Genomic DNA, 19738 nt, shown 5'->3' with positions numbered 1-19738 from the left:
CCGGCCGAAGACTCCCCGTGTAATAAAGTGACTGATGCACGTTAAATCTGTCGAGTCGCAAAAGTCCTCCATGTTCCCATAACAAATCAATACCTCTGGGGGTACTGGATTGGAGATCAATCGTTCTCTGATTCAGGTCAAAATTACGATCTGTGGATGAATGAATGGATGTATGAATGAGTCCGCCCTATAAACAGGTGTGACGTATGGTGTGGCAGAAGTCGAATTCTTGGCTATAGATGGCGCCACTGGAAAACAAGAACAATCGCCCCCCCCCTGCCTAAACAGGCATACGTCAACAACAACAACAGTATATTTGTGAACACGTAGCTCATAAAATTTTGGAAGTATATTAATTTGACCCTAATTCTTTTATAAAGGATTAATGGTATTTGTGCGTGAAATCGGCTTTGTTTTCATAGAGGATTTTCAATGTTTTACAAACGAATTTTTTAGTCAACGAGTAAAATTTTGTTAGAAAAGCTAAAATAAATCTTCATATATTTAAGCTTGTATGCAAAAAAGGAAATTTTAGCAACCTCAATTTGGGACAAACTGTCATCAAGTTTTATCTAGTTTTGTTAGTTCGAAAACAGTCCAAAAATGATTCAAAGGCAGCATGAGCTGAATAGTCGCGGAGTAGATCGGTATTCATCACTTTAATGCAGGGTTTCTTAACCTGTGGTTCATGAACCCCTAAGGGGTCCATGAGTTATATTTTGGGGCTCCGCTGACTGCTCCTAATTTTTAAAACGTTGGAAAGGCCATTGCTTGTAAAGCGAGCTATGGCAGCTATAATTCCGTTTGCTACAGTGTATCTTTGCGGAGCGGGATTTTCCACACTTGTGACAATAAAAACATAACATCGATTGAATGTTGAACATGATATGCACGTTGTTTTGTCGAAAACCATCCCCCAATTCAATTTATTAATTAAAGAAAAGCAGCAGCAAACTTCACATTAAAAATTTTAATTTTAAAAATTTTGTATAGTATTAAAATAATAAAATTAAATGTTTTCTAACAATTGATGTTTTTTGCGATTATTTTTTTCACAGGGGGGTGGTCCGTGACTTCTTAAAAATTTTTAAAAGGGGTCCATTATATCAAAAAGGTTAAGAAACACTGCTTTAATGGGTGAGAATTCGAATACAAAAAAGATTTCTTTTAAACAGCGCTGATTGTGATTATGCAATGTTATATCACTTTGTTATATTTAACCGCATGTCTGAGACTAAATAAAAGTTTTTTTTAAATTAGTTTTTAAGCAAAAAAATATCTATAGCTGTTTAAGCACATAAATTATTTTCAATGTTTTCATTAAAAATTAGCAGTTTCGTGCAAAAATTATATATATTTTTAAAATTTATAAAAATTATTTATAAAACTGTTTTAGATACTTTTCTACCGTAGTAAGCTATGCGATCATGATGCGACTCTCATTTTTTTTCCCATTGTTTTAGATCAGGGGTCCCCAACCTTTTTGTACCTAAGAGCAAATGCCAGAATATCGGTCGAATGGCGGGCACCATTTATTTTTTTAAGATAAATTTATAGTTGATAGACGTAGGTAATAATACACACTACATATAATGCACAAAAAATTTAATTTTAAAAATTAATTTAACTTAGGAATTTAATTAGTATTAATATTCTTGTGTAAAATAAATGATTACTAAATTGCTTTTTCAAACCATACGAAGTATAAAAATTATTTATAAAGTATATAAAATACAGTCAATGTGGTCTTTGGCATTGCATTTCACTGGCCAGCGCTTCATAATTGGGAGAATATGGTGAAATTCCTGCTAGCAAGCAATCGTCAAGGTGTTTATCTGTAAGTCGGGATCTATATTTTGATTTTATGATATTTATTGTCGAAAACAGTGATTCACACAAGTATGTGGAACCAAAAAGCGACTTTATTTTATATGCTGCTCTTTTTAAGAATGAAATTCATTTCTGACAACTATATTCCAGAATTTCTCATCTGATATAATAGTTTTGAGGATAATGTCATTCTGAAGATCCAAAATTTCTATCTCCACTTCTCGCCTTACTTGAAGAAATTCTGAAATGTGTATTGCTATTACGGTTACGTTTATTTGGTTGGTAAAAGGATTTACAAAATATATGATCAAATACCTTGATGATATTAAACTGTTGAAAGCGCTTTTCAAATTGATCATGTATGGAAAATGCACAAGAGACTTCATTTTCAAATGTGATATCCACAAAACTAGCTTAGCTCTGAACGAGTTTATAGCCCCTACCATTCTTGCTATATGTTTGTCTATTCCCTGCAGCTCCAAGTTTTAATTATTTAATTTTTTCGTTAGGTCCGTTATAAAAGACAAATCTGTTAGCCAAAGAGGATCTCTTAGATCTAAAAATTTTTGATTTTTGGATGCAAGATAATTTTTTATTTCTTCAGATAAATCTAGAAATCTATCAAGAACTTTACCTTTACTGAGCTAGCGTACTTATGTATGTATTTGCATAGCATTTTATGGGGAAATGGAAAACTGAAATATTTTATCGTTGGGCACAAGCAGCGGGCGCACCTAGACCGATCGACGGGCGCCATGGTGCCCGCGGGCATAGGGTTGGGGACCCCTGTTTTAGATTATCATTTAACATATTTCCGTCATTGAGCTGCTCATCCACTCAAGTGGATTAGCTTTATTAATTTATTAAGTTATTTTTATTAAGTTATTTTTAGTACTTTTATTCAGTGGACAGCTTTATAAATTTTCAACTTATTAGTCTTGAATCTAGAAAACAAAAGAACGTCTGCTAAAAAACGAAGATCGAGAAGAATTTGTTTTAGCAAAACTAATCATTTTTGTAAAATGTATAAAAAAATTTGAAAGAACTACGAAAACTTCTCATGGTTAGTCCGATGCCTATGGAACTCTCATATGCCATTACTAAAGTATAATTTGCATCAGCAATGCAATCTGCGGACAAGGGGTAAAATGAAATTTAACCATATGCCTGAATGATTCGTTCATACGTAAACTTAATCCATCTCCGCTGGATTATGCCAATTTTTATATATATAAAAAAATTAACATTAGTTTTGTCAAATATATTAGATGTACGTTTAAAATTTTGTATTTAATTCTAAATATTTTAAGTGTGCACCTCGAGCAATAGCATTACGACGAATGATATTGAATATCGTTAAACCTTTATTTCTATTGGATGAACTTCTAAAATCATGGTTCACTTAATCTAATAACGTAAAGTCTTAAAGAAGAGCGATAAAGAATAATAAATAAATAAACTGGAATTGTTTTAACTTAATTAATTGTATTAGTATATCTCTTTCAGTTTTGTGCATGATTTCGTAGTGTTACTCATTATCGATTTATTGATTTTTTTTTCCAATCCGTATGAAGAACGAGTATTCTACCTGTAACAATAATAATATACTGAAAAAGTTGCATAAGCTCAGAATAGCATTTAATTTTCAATAATATTTAGGGCAGTGTATCTGAAACACTAAGTATTGCGAACCACAAACAATAAAATTAGATATTAAATTAAGCCTCAGAACTCCTTGTATTTAAATGCTAAGCCAGGTTTTCTAGGTTTGTTTGTTGACTATTTTCTTCCAAGAGCACGTACCTTGTTCTTCCACTCTAAAAATACTTATACAGTGTCACTTTCACTGTGTGTTTTCAAAGTTAATAGATTTAGCAATGTAAATGAATGTTATGCATTCAATAAGACTAAAATGAGATCTTTTCCCCGGGAAATCTCTCTCTCTTTTTTAAATGTCACTTACCTGCTTCTTCCTCTCAGCTCTTCAATTATTAACTTGATCATGGGTTTTATCTGACCACTTTTAAGGAAAGCTCCTGTAGAAGGTACTGATTTTCTATTTTTCTTTTAATTTTCCATGTAAGATAAACTATGCATTTAAATTATTGTCTAGCTTGATGGTTATTTAATTGCTCTATCTATTTGTAGGGCGTCTTGCTGCCTACGGCATCAATTTCGAAGTGATTCACATTCATCTGCAGTAACTCGCTTTCCAATTACATCTAGCTACAAAAGTTTACGTGAAGCCGTTCATTTCCATCAATTTTTAGGGTTCGGCAGTGGACTGATTGTAAAGAGACGGTTCCTAGCAGAACATCGAAGTCAAGAATCACTGGCTGCAATCAGTAAGCGGGTGTGTGACCACTTAGATCAGCCTGCGAAGGGACCGAGGGAGTGCGGTATCGGTCGTCGTTCAACTGTTCTACCGTAAAGTGCTCGCCCTTGCGCGCAGGTTATCGAGCTACCTATTCAGGGGAGCCATTCCGTTTCTAGAGGATCGAAATTGCGATGGCATGTCTTCGTATCATCCTCAGGGATGTTTCCCTGATCGTCGCCAATAGCCCAGTGTGCAGTGCTAGTGCGACGTACATAAAGTACCTACCTACCTCAATTTTTAGCAAAATTTATATTTCGATTCGTTAAAATATTGCAAAAATGTGCGGTTAAAGCTTTCAGAAATTGTATTTTTTTTTAATGTGAAAGTGGCTTTTTTCAAGACTAACAACACGGTATGAGCGTCTGCAAGAACACTTACGTATGAGCAACTGTAATCGTGATTACATAACAAATTACTGTAATCAATTACTTGTAATCGTGATTTTCAAGTAATCACAATTACTTGTAATCAAGATTACGTGTAATCATGATTACATGTAATTATATATTTTGATTACTTGTAATCATGATTACTCGTAATCGTTTTTGTTGTGATTACTTGTAATCGCAATTACTTGGAATCATGATTACAGTTGTAATCAAAATTTCGATTGCAGCAATTGATTACTTTAATCGACTATTGTAATCGCGATTCCAGCTGTAATCAAAGTTGTAATCACGATTACTGTAATTGTTTGTTGTAATCACGATTACAGTTGTAATCAAAATTAAGTTATCTTGTAATCATGATTACAAGTAATTGATTACAGTAATCAAAAAATGTAATCGATTACATTTTTGTCCAACTCTGTTCCTGACAGCATTTCTTTGATTCTATTGTTGCCTCGTAGATGGCTAATATAAAACTCCGCTAGACCAGTGATTTTTCATTTGGGGTGTGGTCTTCCCTCAGAGGTACATATAGTAATCTCAGAGGGTACACGAAGAAAAAAAGAAGCTGTAATGGGCATTAATAGACAGATAAAATGAAGGGTAAGTATTTTAAGAGATATGTGCCATGAGCTTCATCACACCACAATATTATTTTTATTCATTTCGTAGTTTGCTCTCAAATCATTTGGGGGCATAGTTCTGTAATTAGAAAAGTAAGTTGAGGGTAGTTAGTTTTTTTAAACACAGATAAATGATTAAAAGTTTTTTAAGTTCTGCACCAGCAGCACTTGAAAGGCAGATCAACTAGTCGTGGAATAAACTAATATTTATAAATCTTCTATTTATTTTATGCCATTTATTTTTTAATTTTATCATAAACGCAGCGTATAACTTTAAAAATAAAGGCAATTTGTAGAAAATGGAGCAAGAATGGCTTGATTCGGTAACACGATGTTTTCAAAATTTCACCTTTTTTTAACCAAATTTCGGGTTTGAGTCAGAGATCTGGTTTTTGTCCAGAATAAGTTTTCTTTCTTTTAGGTTATAGTGCTTAGTTTTGATATTTTGCAAAATTATGACTAGAATGTTTTTCAATTTTAATTGTATGGTGATCATACAAATATCTACCTAACAATTAATTACAAATTGAACTCGTTCAAAAAATTGTTTCCGATTTTCTATGTGGATATTAATGTAAAAGCGGAAGAAGTGTGGGGACCAAAAAAAGAAAAAAGAAGAAGAAGAATTTGAAATGGGAGGAACGTTTTATATTTACAACATTTTTTCTAAAATTAGTTTTCAATGGATTATTAAATTGTTTACAAACGTTGTTGCGAGTTTGCGATTAATATGTTTCAAACGATTATTTTATAAAAAATATACAATAGAAAATGATATTCAGAATCAAGGTATGCAATAATTTTTTTTTTTTTTGAAAACTACGTTTCATTTCTTTTTTTTTTTTTTTCTTCTTCGTTTTTACATGTAAAAAGAAATTTTTAAAAGATTTATGATTTCTTTTCTTTTTTTTTGTACAAAATTAAGAACAAAGCAGTAGTTGCTGCGATATATGTTTTCTTTTTAGTAACAACTAGTGTTTCTCTCTTAATTTTCAATTTAAAAATTACTGAAATTTATGTTAATTTTCTTAAGGAAAAAAAAAACTAAAAAATTTGGTAATTTAAAAAATTTTTTTAAACTTTTATCACCAAACTAAATGTAACTTTTCTGAAAGTGATTTTTTCTTTTTTTTTTTAAAAAAAAGATCATTTTTAATTTTTGTATCATTTTTAATCATATAAAGACAACACTGGGTAGAATGAAGTTTCTAGTTTTTTGGTGTCAAAGAGGGGCTAGTTTTGAGTGGAACTGAGTAGAACTAGACCACGGATGCGTGCGTTTAATTCTCTTTTCTTTAGTGCAATATGTTCACTTACTTATAGTTTTCGAGTGACCCTTTTTTTAAACCTAAATCATGATTCTAGAGCTGAAGGTTTAAATACTCGATTCAGTTTATATTTATATTCATAATGAAGTAGCTGTGATTTATTTTAAAGCTTAAAATGATAGCTATGAGAAGAAAATGATAGTCATGGATTAAGATAAATGTACTACCACTTTTTACACATTCATAATCATTGTCTCGCAAGTTTGGTTGTATAGGGTTAGACCCTTTAACATTTAAAACTATATAAATACAAAGAGAGCTTATTTTTTCTGCATTTTTCATCATTTATTATTGTTTTATAAGGTTTTTATAACTTTTATTTCTTAACGTCACATTCTGTCCCAGGTAGGGGAAAATGGAGAACGTTCGATGTAGTTTTCCATTTTTGATTAAAAAGTATTAATCTTTTGTTTTATGAAAATATTCTATTTTGAAAAACATGAAAGCATTTTGTGTTCACAGAAACTTTTGTAGCTCTTTTATTTATTTTTTTAAGATTTTTGAAACCTATTTTAAGCTAAGCATCCCGTTCTGCTCAAATCAAAATTTTAATTTTCTGAGAAAGAAGTTCGCATTCATATTAAAGTTGATTGGAAACTAGTTTTAAAAAAGTATCACCAGTTAAATATTTAATGTAAATCACTTTTTAATATTGATAAGAGAAAAAACCGACGGTTAGTCAGACGGCACGGGGACTCTAACCCATGATTCGTCAACCACTGAGGATATTTTAGGTAAACACTGTGGTCGATGCAAGCCGGATGCAGAATTCATATCGACCAGCCATGGCTGGGATTTCAACCCATTTCATCACATTGGACGGTGAAAACCCTTGCTAAATTCTTTTTTCTTTAGTACACATAACACATACAAATTTATTAAGCCCTTATTTAATATTCATTTACGTAATTTATCACACTAATAACTTAAAAATTTTAAACTTGTCTTTCTAACATGTAATTATTAGTATTCTCGTCTCTCCTTCTCCCTTTTTTTCTTATAAAATTGAGTTTAAATATTGGCGATCGAAATGGGCTGCAAGTGGCGTAGAGCAGAACTCTTTTCCTATGGCAACACTTCACATGCTTTCCCCATTAGCGTGTGGAAAGTCATAGAGGAAGGAAGTACGTTAGTTTCTCTCTAGATTTTCACATAGATTAAAATCCTTTAACTTGAGAAACTATATGGAACTGAAAACTGCATTAAACATAGCTCTAAAGAAAAGTATCAAAGAAATTTTAAAAAATATTTTTATTAAATAAAAAGGAAAAATATTAAGAAAAGGGAAATTATCGTAGTACATTCCTATACAACTGAAAAGAGGGGGAGAGGGAAGGGAGAAGGGCTAAAGGCATGAAACCGGTCTCTCCCCAGATGGCGTATTCGAGTGTTGTGATCGCAAATAATACTCAAACCTTTCTTACAGGTTTTTTAAATTTTTACTAGGAAGCAGTAACAAATCAGAATCATGGCACCAATCGGGATGGCGAATCTGTGTAGCTTTTGAAACTTTGATTCGTTTTTACCTGCAAATTAACTGCTTGTTTTAAAACTGTGGGTTCAGATAATAGATGCAACTGCTACGATAAAATATGTTTTCGAATTAATTAATATTATTCACAAACAGTAAATTTATTTACCGAATAAGCTAATGTTCTGCTCTATAATCAGAGCCTTCACTATATTTTTATACTTCACATCTTATTTAAACTGTGACCGCGACCGAAACTTGTTTACACTAAAAATCGTTGTTTCATGATATCTTTATAAAAAATTGTTTTTCGGGAAATAAATTCTGTATAAATATGATTTTATTCACGGTAAAATGAGCCTTACACTCACAGATTGCTATAAAACTATGTCAGCTAATAAAAAAGTGCGTAAATATTTTTTCACTTAGCCTTTTTTTTCCCTTCAGCATCAGCCGTTAAGGCGGAGCAATGATAAACTTAAATTTTTAATATCAATGCATACATTGTGTCAACTACGATAAAATATTATATTTTCATTTTAGTTGCTTCATAATTTTATGGGCTATTATGCATGTTAATCGATTTGATAAGGGTTTTAGCATTTCACTGATTAGTGGAAAATTAACACGCTTCTATTCCGTGACAGTTATTAAGAAAAATGAAATTAAACATACTCATCCTTTCATACCTATCCAAACAAATGTTTTCTTTATTTTCTAATTAATCTCCTAAGCATCCGAGAGTTATGAGTTGTTTTTATCACCCGCCATCTTACTTTTTATCTTGGCTGACTGGAACTAGAAATATTTGAACTTATTTTAACCATATTTTTTCACAGTAAATATAACTTTGTGTTTTCATATCTCGATATTAAATTGGTTAAAAGATTGAAATAACTTACTTTTGTTTTTATATATTTATCTTTTTTAATTGTATTTTATTTTTAAAATTAGTAAAATAGTATAGAATTAGTTTCATTTCATTAAAAATCAGATTATAATGAAATGCAGGCTTGTTTATAAACCTTTTTCCAGTATAATCAATTAAAGAGCATCACATCGTCTCTTCTAATTACTTCTGAATAAATTGTGGGGAACTGCATAGCTAGTTCAAATGCAATGTTTATTAATTAAACAACTATATCTGGGAAACAATGGGGTTATTTATTGGACAAACATTCAGGGGGATATACTTCTATATCATGCTTTGTTGTGCAAACTACAATTGCCAAATGGATTCAAGTTATACCTGTTCAGTTCATCCACTTCTGTGATTTTTTTTTAGTCTCTTGTTTGATGTACCTGGAAACTGCCAAGATTTACGGATTATTCCGCCACAGATCACAATACAGAAATCTTCATTGTATGAGAATACTATAGTATCACTTCTGTGCATAGCATCAAAGTGGTTACCAAGATTTTGCACCAACTGGACAGTTGTATGTGGAAAAGTGAGAAATATCATGAGAAAATAGGGTAAACATAAAATGTAAAATTGATAACAAACCCATTCATTGATCATGTATATATTCCAAACATTTATAGCAAGTATAAGAACCAGGAAGTGGCACTTGGCAATTTCAATTGAGCTTAATAAGTACTGAATTAGAAAATCATCTTTTGCCTGTTTTCACATATTACCCCCACCTAAGTAGAAATTTATTTATCTATGTGATACAAATTATGGGAAGATTTTTATTCAGGTACCTGTGTCAAAATAGTCACTCAAGTTTAGCAACTCCAGGGGAGTGGCTCACTGGTGAGTGATTAAAAATATACGGCAAAAAGGGACTGACTCAAAAGGTGTAACTCACCTCGACAATAACATCTTTGGCAAACCACTACATATTTTTTGTTTTTGAATTTTACAGGTTTGAGACCCCTTCGGCGATTGTAGTTTGTGTAAACAGGTATTGATATAGAAATGTCTCCCAAATTATGTCAACTGTTATAGTTTGCAACTAATATAGTGATAATTTATCAAGCACATTTTAATCCAAAAAAAATTTAGTTTCAAAATATTGGAATAAAATTAAAATAAATTATAATTTTGGAAATAATTAATACTTCACATGATTTTTAGTAATGGTTTAGTAACATAGTCTAGTGAAGAAAATTTTTTATAGTACTATTAAAAATTTAAAAAAGGTGAGCTATTACCGTATTGCTACCGGTTTGCACTAAATGCACTGCCCAATTCATGTACTTGCAATGAACTAAAAAGAAATTGTTGGCTTGTACGAGGACGGGGATGTCTACGAGTTAGCTCCATTTTGTGATTTTTTTTTTCCTAGTTTGTCGCAACTAATACTTGGTTATCACCGAAACTTTGCCACCATTTTGACTCAGATACCAAATTAATACCAAAATTGCCCTTGAAACTGTTTTAATCAATGATAAAGTAATTTTTTTGAGTTCCTGGATTAAACTTCAACACGTAAAAACTTAAAGCTGTTAAATTTTCATGCCTAGCAACTCCCTATTTTAGATGATCTGTGCTTTGATTTAAAGTTGCATACTTAATTTTGAGTGTGCTTTGCTTTAGAGACTGCATATTTTCATAAAATTTACTGGAAGATTTTCGCATTGGTATCTATATCAAAATTTGGCTGCAACTGGGCAGTGACAAGCGAGGAGCTAAAATATATATATATATCATAGAATGGAAGTAACTTTATAAGTATATAAAATCACAGGCAAATCACTGCATATTTTTTAAAAATTTTTTGATACCTTGGCTTAGGTAATTGGCGCAAACAGGTATAGATATAAAATATGCTCCATATCCAATTAATTAGTACTGAATTTTAGATTTTATGTTAGCCAGGGCTAGAAATTAGGAAAATTTTTTATCCTAAAAAGATAATAATAGTCTATATGCATATTTTCTGATTTGTTAACTTGTTTTTGTTAAGTTTTATTTTTTTTAAGAAAAGCTAATTAAGTGAATTTAAAGGAGAAACTGTGTTATAAAGAATGTTTTATGTCACAATTTTGATGAACTATGCTATTTTGTGACAAAAACACAGATCAAAACAGAAAATCAAGAAACCAAATCAGCATACCATCCCTTTATCTTGAATGTTGATCTGGGAGACTGCTATTAATTTCGAACCTTGTTAGCTACCTTTTACAAACTTTTGCCTAGTAGCATCAGAAGAATTATAATATAATTATTCCCCGGTCCCTGCCATTTTTATATTATATGTTTTCTTAATTTCTGGCAAGTGCAATATGATGAAAATGATATCAGTTTCGATTTTTATAGTACTTCAAAACTGAAATCTTTATTTGTTTACAGGATGAAGATGAAACGGATGGTTCTTTACATTTTGAAAATTTACCCGATGTAATACTCTTCAAAATATTCAGTTATCTTTACATTGGGGATTTGTGTCGAGCTGGAAGGTAGGTATTTAATGATGTTGGTAAAACATGTTTAAATTGATTTTTCAATAAATTGATTTCTAGTATAAGATGATTATCAAGATCAAATCATCTTTGATATGATATATCAAAGATGATTGTGCTCCGGAAAAATTTTGAATTTTTTGCTAACCGCGATCCGGAAATCCAAGGTCCAAAAGCTTCAAGAAATCATCGATCTTATTTATGTATAAAATTCTTGTATATTTTATTTAAAAATATTTGAACTAGAATTTATACTGGGCTTATCTTTCATTCGTAAATATTTTTTCTGGTAGAATAATAAATGTGATTAGAGATAAAAATAAACTTATACTTAATTATTCATTTGAATTATGCTGCATATAATTAATTTAGAAGTTCATGTTTTGAAAATATCAATGATTAAAATTTATAAAGACATTCATTTTTTGAAATGTGTCATTAATGATTATACAAAAGAAATTTTCAGAATTTTTGAGTTGGGCTCACAATTACCCCGGAGTATAGTAAAATCGAATTAAGATTGGTAAGGAATTTCAATTGAAAATCTCAAAAAAAGTTTACATTATTTTATATATTTTAAAAAGGACTAAGTAAAATTGACTAAGATATGAAAAAGGAAATTTTTTTTTTTTTTTAAATAATGTTAAAACCTAGTGATAATTGAAATATTGGTAAATTATTTTTGCTGCAATCAATTAAAAATACTAACTTTTTCCTATTACCAAGATAACACAAACCCTCTAGCATGGCAGCAGGTGCTACAGATTATCACAGCAACTGCAGATAGAGTTCAATCTGCAGATTCGTAGAAAGATTTCATTTTAATATTATCTACAAGTTAATCTTTTTCATAAATATTTTATTTCTGATTATATTATTTATTAATGATATATAAATGCAGGTATTAGTTGTTCATGATATGTTATTCATACTTACCTAATAATCAATTAAATTTAAGAAGCATTCCTGCATGTTCATTAAAATTTTAAATTATAAACTTGGAATGTTTAGAAAACAAATGCTTAATTTTTTTAAAAATCTTTTTTCATTTAATTAAAAAACTAAATGCATAATAAAGATAAAAGTTGATAATTATTTGTACATTGTAAAATAAAGTGTTCATACATTGAAAAATTCAAATGAACATACCATGTTCAACAAAAAGATAAGTGCATTTAATTTCATGAATGCTTACATTCCTTCTAGAAAATTCTTAACCTTAATCCCTAGTAACAATTTTACATTGGCCTCAGTTGGGCTCAAAATTGGCAAATATGGGTCTCTTAAGAACATGCACCGAGGGACCTATATTTTTCAATATTGGTCCTAGAATGACTTTCAATATTGGAACAAGATTCATTTCTATCTAGGACTAATATTGAAAAATCTAGACCTCCCAATGTTTACCCAACATTATAAATCTATAAAGTACCCACATAGAAAATGATATTGGTTCATTATTAAAAGCCATTATAGGACCAATACTGAAAATACTTCCCAATGTTTACCCAACATTTTAAGTCTATAAGGGTCCTACATAGAAAATAATATTGGTCCATTATTGAAAACCATTCCAGGATCAATGTTAGGTAATGAATGATTGTTAAATTATATTTTAAATAAATACCTTTTTTTTTAATGCACCTTTAAATGTTTATTCTTTTATAATTCTCAGTTTAAATTATAGAAAATACTTATTTTGAAAAAAATTTATGCACAGAGATTGCCTTTTAACATGCCTCTAATTATTTTTATAAATTAAAATATTTTTTCGAATTTTGATAATGAGAGAGAATTATTTTTTGAAATGTATGCATTAAATAGTATAACAGGGTGATTTAAGAATTGTTGAGGATCAAATTCAGTTACTATGCGTAATATTACACATTTTCATACCTTTTTACGGTGTTAGGTGTGTGCCCTTTTCTGATTTTTTTATTCTAGTGATTTTTATTATTCATTTAGAAGGCAAAGAAAAGGAAAGAAAAGAAAAATGACTAAAGTAGTTATTCTCATAAACTAAACATTTCTTTTATTAATCCCTTTGGTAATAATCAGGCATTTTTTTTCATCATTTACTATATTTTATGTTTATATTTAGTATATATATGTTTGCATGTAGAATATACTTGAAAAAACTAATTTATCTTCAGACAAAATTGGGCATTTTGATGATAAAAGAAAACAATAATACTTGCTTATCCGTGGGTAAAATTGCGTTTTTCCATGAAAAAAACCAGGTTTTGGTTGATTTTTGATCACTATTGATTTGTGCTTATTTTTTAAAAGTTCTGATATTTTTACTACATTTATTACAGCATGCGAATCTCAAAACGTTCGTTTAATTAAGCTGCCTTAAAAGGTGCCCGATTCAAGACATTTCATTAAAAATACACATGGTTTTTATCATTAATCTGTTTCCAGTTATTGCCGTGGATCTCACAGTTTTCAATTTTTTTATGTGATGACTGCTCGTAAAGTGCAAAAGAGGAGGAATATGTAAATTTTTTTCAATATATATTTCCTTTTGTGTGTTGATGAAAGAAAAAACTTTTTAGATAAAAATAATATGTTTTTCCTCTTCAAATTTTATAAATATTATTTTCTGCATAAAAATGATAATCTTTTATTTATCTTCTGTGTGCAAAAAGAAAGAAAAAAATTAGATAATTTCTTCTACCTGCAATCACATATCTGTTTATTGTACGCAACTAAACAATGAATATCTTAATTAAATCTGACAGTTTCTAGGTCTCAGAGTTTAATTATGTCAATGTTTATTTGCACACACTAGTCACCGTTCTCTGCAGTTTTGCTCCCTGTTTATTTTCTTTTCTTTATATTTTTTTAGAGTATGTCTGAGATGGTATAATCTAACTAGATGTCAAGTTTTATGGAAATATGTGGATGCTCATGATATGCAACTCACTTCGTACCAACTGCAAAAAATGGTACCCATTCTTCCACCTTGTGTAACCTATTTGAGAATTTCAAGTCTATCCACGCAGCAAAGAATTCCATTTCTTACTCCACAGACTGCTATTGAAATTCGTGAGCGGTGCCCGCATTTGAGGACACTGATTATAGAAAGTGCGTTTGTTGCGAAACACATCAACTTCACTGACATAACTGTGGAGGATTTACCCCAAAAACTGAGTGTGCTCTCTTTACGTAAGTCTTTCTTCCACACAGACCAATTTTTTTGTAGCGTGAGTCACCCTACTGTACCAAAAATAAAAGTTCTTGACTGCACTTCATGTTGGTGCGTTTGTGATAACGATATACCGTTTTTTTCGAGACTTGGTGACCTGCAGGAGATTTATTTAGCAGGCTGCCCTATTTCAGATGTTGGGGTAGTCATTCTATTGAAAGCTGTCGAACACCTCAAGGTGCTCGACCTCGAGGCCACAAAAATTGGAGGTCAAACAATTTTGTCCCTCAGTCAAAACTCAAACTCACTAGAAAAACTTTATCTGGGCTATACAGATGTGGCAGATGAGCACTTTCGATGTCTTCAGAACACTTCCTTGCCAATGTTGCAGATTGTCTGCCTCCGTAAGACTTCCATAACTTGTGTTGGGTTACGCTATCTCTTAAATTATTTGCGATCGTTGAAATACATGAATGTCTCCAACTGTAGTATCTCCTCTGAGTGTGCTTTAGAGTTAAGTCTTCAAGGGGCTCCTACAAAGCAGCTTAATTTTGAAAGCAATAAGATAGTTAATTTAGAGTATTGTGATCACTTCTTCCATCGGAACAATTTTCGAGATTATTGAGTTGGCTTGGTATAGATATTCTCTCTTTTAGATAATGGAATTCTCTACCAATTTATTATACATATTGTTATTATAAAATTTATTGTGATATTGACAAAAAGTCACCCTATAGTGTGGCTTTCAGCTGAACTCCTCCAAACATCAGTCTCGCGAACTATGATTAAGAGGAAAGATACTTTGAATAGGGGTGTGAGGTGAATAGTTTTGTCTTAATCTAGGCATAAGCTGGCGTGAGTTAACCAATCGACACCTTCATTCTTCTATTGCACCCCCATTAGAAATGTGCTCTCACTTGTTATCATAGCAGTAGACAGTCCCAGACTTTTAGTCTGGAGGAGTTCTCCTCAAAGCCGCACTATACCTTAATATTTTTCAAATTTTTTTTTTTAATGTAAATATATAAAATTTGCTCTAGTTTGCAAATGTGATAAGTTGGTTTTAAATTAAAACCGCTATATGCCTACTGAATGTTTTATTCCCCTTCTTTTTTCTAGTTGATAGTAGAATGCTTACTTTAGCCATGAACAATAATTGGTGCAATTTTAAAACTATTTGTCACCAATGTTAAAATAGAGGTGCATAACCTTCAGCTTTCAACTGGTTCTGCATAGTTCTTCTTGCTAAAAAATTGTTTGAAACTAGCTTTATTAAATTTGTAAAAATACTGAAATTAACATTTTAAATTTTTTTAAAGAAAGTTTTCTTTTACTAAAACATGTTTAAAAAAATGTGGTTAAAAATGCATTTAAATATTAAAAATTTGAATAATATATTTATGGTAAAAAATAATGAAATTATTTTTCCACTTTGAAAAGTTATTTAATTTGATTATTATCATTTTTTTTACTTTAAAATTATTAGTCATTATAGTGTTATATATAATTTGCTGCATTTTGTCTTTCAATTTTTAAGGCAAAGTATTATTATTTTTACCACACTAATAATTAAATTAATATTAACTGACTTAAAAACTGATGCTATTGTAGTCCACCTTCGAAAAAAGTTTTGTACCTCTATGTTAAAATAGGGTTATACAACTTGCCTAAGGACCAAATGGTCAGTATCTATCTATACTATTCACCTTTCAATTAAAAATTAATTGGAAAAACCAACATAACTAGTGTAGGAAACTTCATAACTGTTTTTGAAACTAATTTCAACCAACTTGTATTGTCTTATTAACCAATACATGTTCAAAACAAATGGAGTTAAAGGATTTAAAGTTATAAAAGTAATTGAAAGTAAAAAAAATAATAATAAAGTTTAATAAATTTATAAAGTTAATTAAGTGGGCAACTTGTTTTGTTATTACATTTAATTTTTTTTAAGGAGACAAAGTTTAAAATGTTTTTTAAATTGAAAATATTTTACATAAAATTAGTGGATATTAAGTATGTATCTTTACAAGATAGTGTTCTTGTTAATCTAAAGAATGATTAATTTAGTTGGTTGTTATTAATCCTGAATTTTAAAAAAAAATTCAGAGGTCATAATATGCATCTGCAAAATGCAGGTTGTTGCCCCCAAAGACTAAAATTTATTTTGCTGCAAACCTATTCCCAAAAGGTTATGCACCCCTAAACATTAAGAGATTTTCTTTAGAATGCTCTTTCTCAAACACTAATAAAAAGGCCCATTAAAATCGTAACTTTGTCACTTGACTTAGTTCTTTTTAATTTTTCTTACTATTGCTGGTATCAGTTTTCCTTAAATAACCAATATATATATGTATATAATAAAAATGAAAACATTAATTTTTAATGAATTTGAAAATTTTTCACTACAACAATTATCTTTTTCTAAACACTTTTCATATGTTTTGGCATAATTGACCAATTATACAGTTTTTTTTTTTTTTTTGATAGATAGAATAAATACACATATCTTGAGTTACTTATATCTGCTGGTTTAGATATAGAATAGAAATTGCATTTTGTTTGAATTTTAACCAGAGATATTATTTATAACAACAAAAATAAATATACAAATAAAAAATGAATATATTTTGTAAATAAGAATGATTGTCTAGAGATTTATTTCAATTACTAAATGAATTATGTATTTCGACTGATGTGGGTTATATTTTTAATTTTTTCACTATTTAATAAGTTGATATATTTATTTTAAAATTTAAGTTTTTCCGAAATTTATAAGAGACATTTTTTATTTCTTTAAATAAGAACTTGTTAAGTGGCATTTTAATAAACATACGAAAATAATCTTCTTCCTTTAAAGACTTGGCAATATAATGTTCTATATTTATCAGCCATCTTATAAGATTTGTAATAGTAAATATATTCCTAAACCCAGAAATGAATGTTCTCAAGATGTCACTCAACATGTTCTTTCATTTTATAGAGTACATAAATATTAATGTATATTCTATATCTTCAATTATGGAGTACATAATTGTAAATATTTCACACCTGACTGTGCAATGCATTTACTTTATAATTTATTTTTAGTCTCTGTAAATAGCATAAGTTTCCTTTCTTAGTATTTTAAAGATTAATATGTGAATGAAAATATTCCGCATATTGACTTTAGAAATTCCTTTCAATGTTCTTCCATAATATAAATATTTTTTTATGTATAAAACTAATTATAATCAGGTATAGACTCCCAAAAATGTGTAATTGTCACATATTTTTTTAAAAATTATATCAAATTAAGACATTGTATGATGAAAAACCAAACATAATTCCATAATATTTTGGCTTCAAAAATACACCTTTATTTCAACCACCCGATTCCAGTGTTGTACACTTACAGACATAAGATTTTGTCGTTTCAAAAAATTAGTTCTTCAGTTAACAATTTTTATTGAGCTGAATTACGCGGCACAATTGCCTGACTCAATATTTTCATATCTTAAAACTATTCTCTACAAATGTGAAATTTTTTTTATATCTTTTTACCCATTAGTATTTCTTCATTAATGAAAGTGAGAAGTTAGCATGGCAAAAAATTTTTACTACTGCAACATGGGTAATTGTTTTAAAAAAAATATTGAGAGATATAATTGTAACATTGGAAAAAAAGGGCTTCTTATTGCAGCAATGATCTGATAGCTGCTGCCATTCTCTTTCGCCATTACAGAACAGGTAGGTATTTTGCACAAAATTGTGTCATCATAAAAATTTGTCTGCTAGTGATTATTACTTCATTATTTCTTGTTAGAATATTAATTAACTGTTTCCTAACTGGGTATATTATTATTTTGCTTTCTAGCCTAATTGTCTTCATAGTTTCCCAAAAGTATGGGAAAATAATTTTCTACTATCTCACTTTGAATTTTGATTAAGGGTCCCATAACCATCTAAAAATGGAGTATTTTTCCATTGTTATTTTGAAGTATCTACTTCCAGGTAGTTAACTAATTGAAGAAATACTTGTAATTTTATCCTTTTCTTAATAAATCTTAGATGGACATATGTAAATAACAGGGCTCAAAAGTTATATTTCTCAGGGCATGTTAAGCAACATAGAAGATATTTTATCAAAAATGCCCTAAAATAACAAGTGCTTTCTCAAATTTTGATTATAAGTAAGAATTCATAAAAAGTTAGCTTTTTATTTTATATTTCCTAGTCATAATTATTTTCATTTAAAAAAACTTTCTGCCATGTGCATAGAAATCTAACTATAAAAGTTTAAATGTGAAAGCTTAGCAAAGTTATCATTTTAATTGCTATAACATAACATGTACTTTAAATCTTTAAAGAAATTTGACAAAGGTGTTTTTTTTATTTATTTATAAAGTTATGCATGAAATCTACTTCTACTTAATATTCTTATTTCCTTTTTCTATTTTGTTCTGTATTTCTGGCAAGTGAGGAAGTTTATGCAGGAATAAAGGAATTCATGTTTTTATTAATATGCAATGGAAAAATATGAATGGGCATGTAAAACTTTTAGCAAGGCTTGCAAGAAGTTTGAGATTTTTTGAGCCCTGGTCAAAAATGTCTTTTACTTGCATTTCAATTTTCATCTTTTTAACTTAAAGAGTGACTATTTATCTCACTTTTTTTAGTTGCTATTAAATACTGTGTTTCTAAAACAATTGTGACGAATTGATTACAAAATAATAATGTGCCCGTATAACAGCAGCTTATAAAGCATGCCAAAATATCAATATTTAGTCATTCATGAAACTAAGAAAGAAATAACTGAAATTGCTTTAAAAATTACTCAACTAGATGTGTATCGTAGGAATTCACAAAAACAAATGTGTGTTTGAATAGGCATATAAAAAATATCTTTCTTGCTTCCAAAACTAGTAACTGTTCAAATTATTCTACATTAGGAATAAAATGTTAATTTTAATCTATTTTTTTTTATTGTACTAAGACTGCATCACTTGACTTAACATTAACTCCACTTGCTGGTTAACTTTTAAAGCACTTGATTGATTCCTAACAGTGTATATTAAAACAAATTTCTCAAATAGTTTGTGAAAATCATTAAATGACTAAATTTTTTTAGCCATTCAATAACAGGTCTTTAAAAAAACACTCAAATAAAAAAAAATTT

The 19738-nt window shown here is 29.6% G+C and overlaps 1 protein-coding gene across 2 annotated transcripts in view; it reads left to right on the top strand.

Annotated features, from left to right (window-relative positions):
• Window positions 1–15767, top strand: part of LOC107450323 (F-box/LRR-repeat protein 12) — a 98971-nt gene extending 83204 nt beyond the window's left edge. The window contains exons 1-3 of one of the 2 annotated variants that reach the window (XM_021145111.4): window positions 8246–8423; window positions 11320–11426; window positions 14281–15767. In XM_021145111.4, the coding sequence (XP_021000770.3) occupies window positions 8373–8423; window positions 11320–11426; window positions 14281–15205 (1083 nt within the window). In that variant the 5' untranslated portion in view covers window positions 8246–8372 and the 3' untranslated portion in view covers window positions 15206–15767. Of the gene's footprint in view, window positions 1–8245; window positions 8424–11319; window positions 11427–14280 lie in introns of those variants that run through there. The other variant, XM_043052157.3, reaches the window with a different exon arrangement.
• Window positions 15768–19738: the final 3971 nt, after the last annotated feature.

Source organism: Parasteatoda tepidariorum, chromosome 3 (genome assembly GCF_982258835.1).
Source record: "Parasteatoda tepidariorum strain Cologne lab strain chromosome 3, Ptep-v5.0, whole genome shotgun sequence".
In the NCBI taxonomy this organism is placed as follows: domain Eukaryota; kingdom Metazoa; phylum Arthropoda; class Arachnida; order Araneae; family Theridiidae; genus Parasteatoda; species Parasteatoda tepidariorum.
Note: the sequence above shows the minus strand (reverse complement) of the source record. Positions and strands in the feature narration are given on the sequence as shown.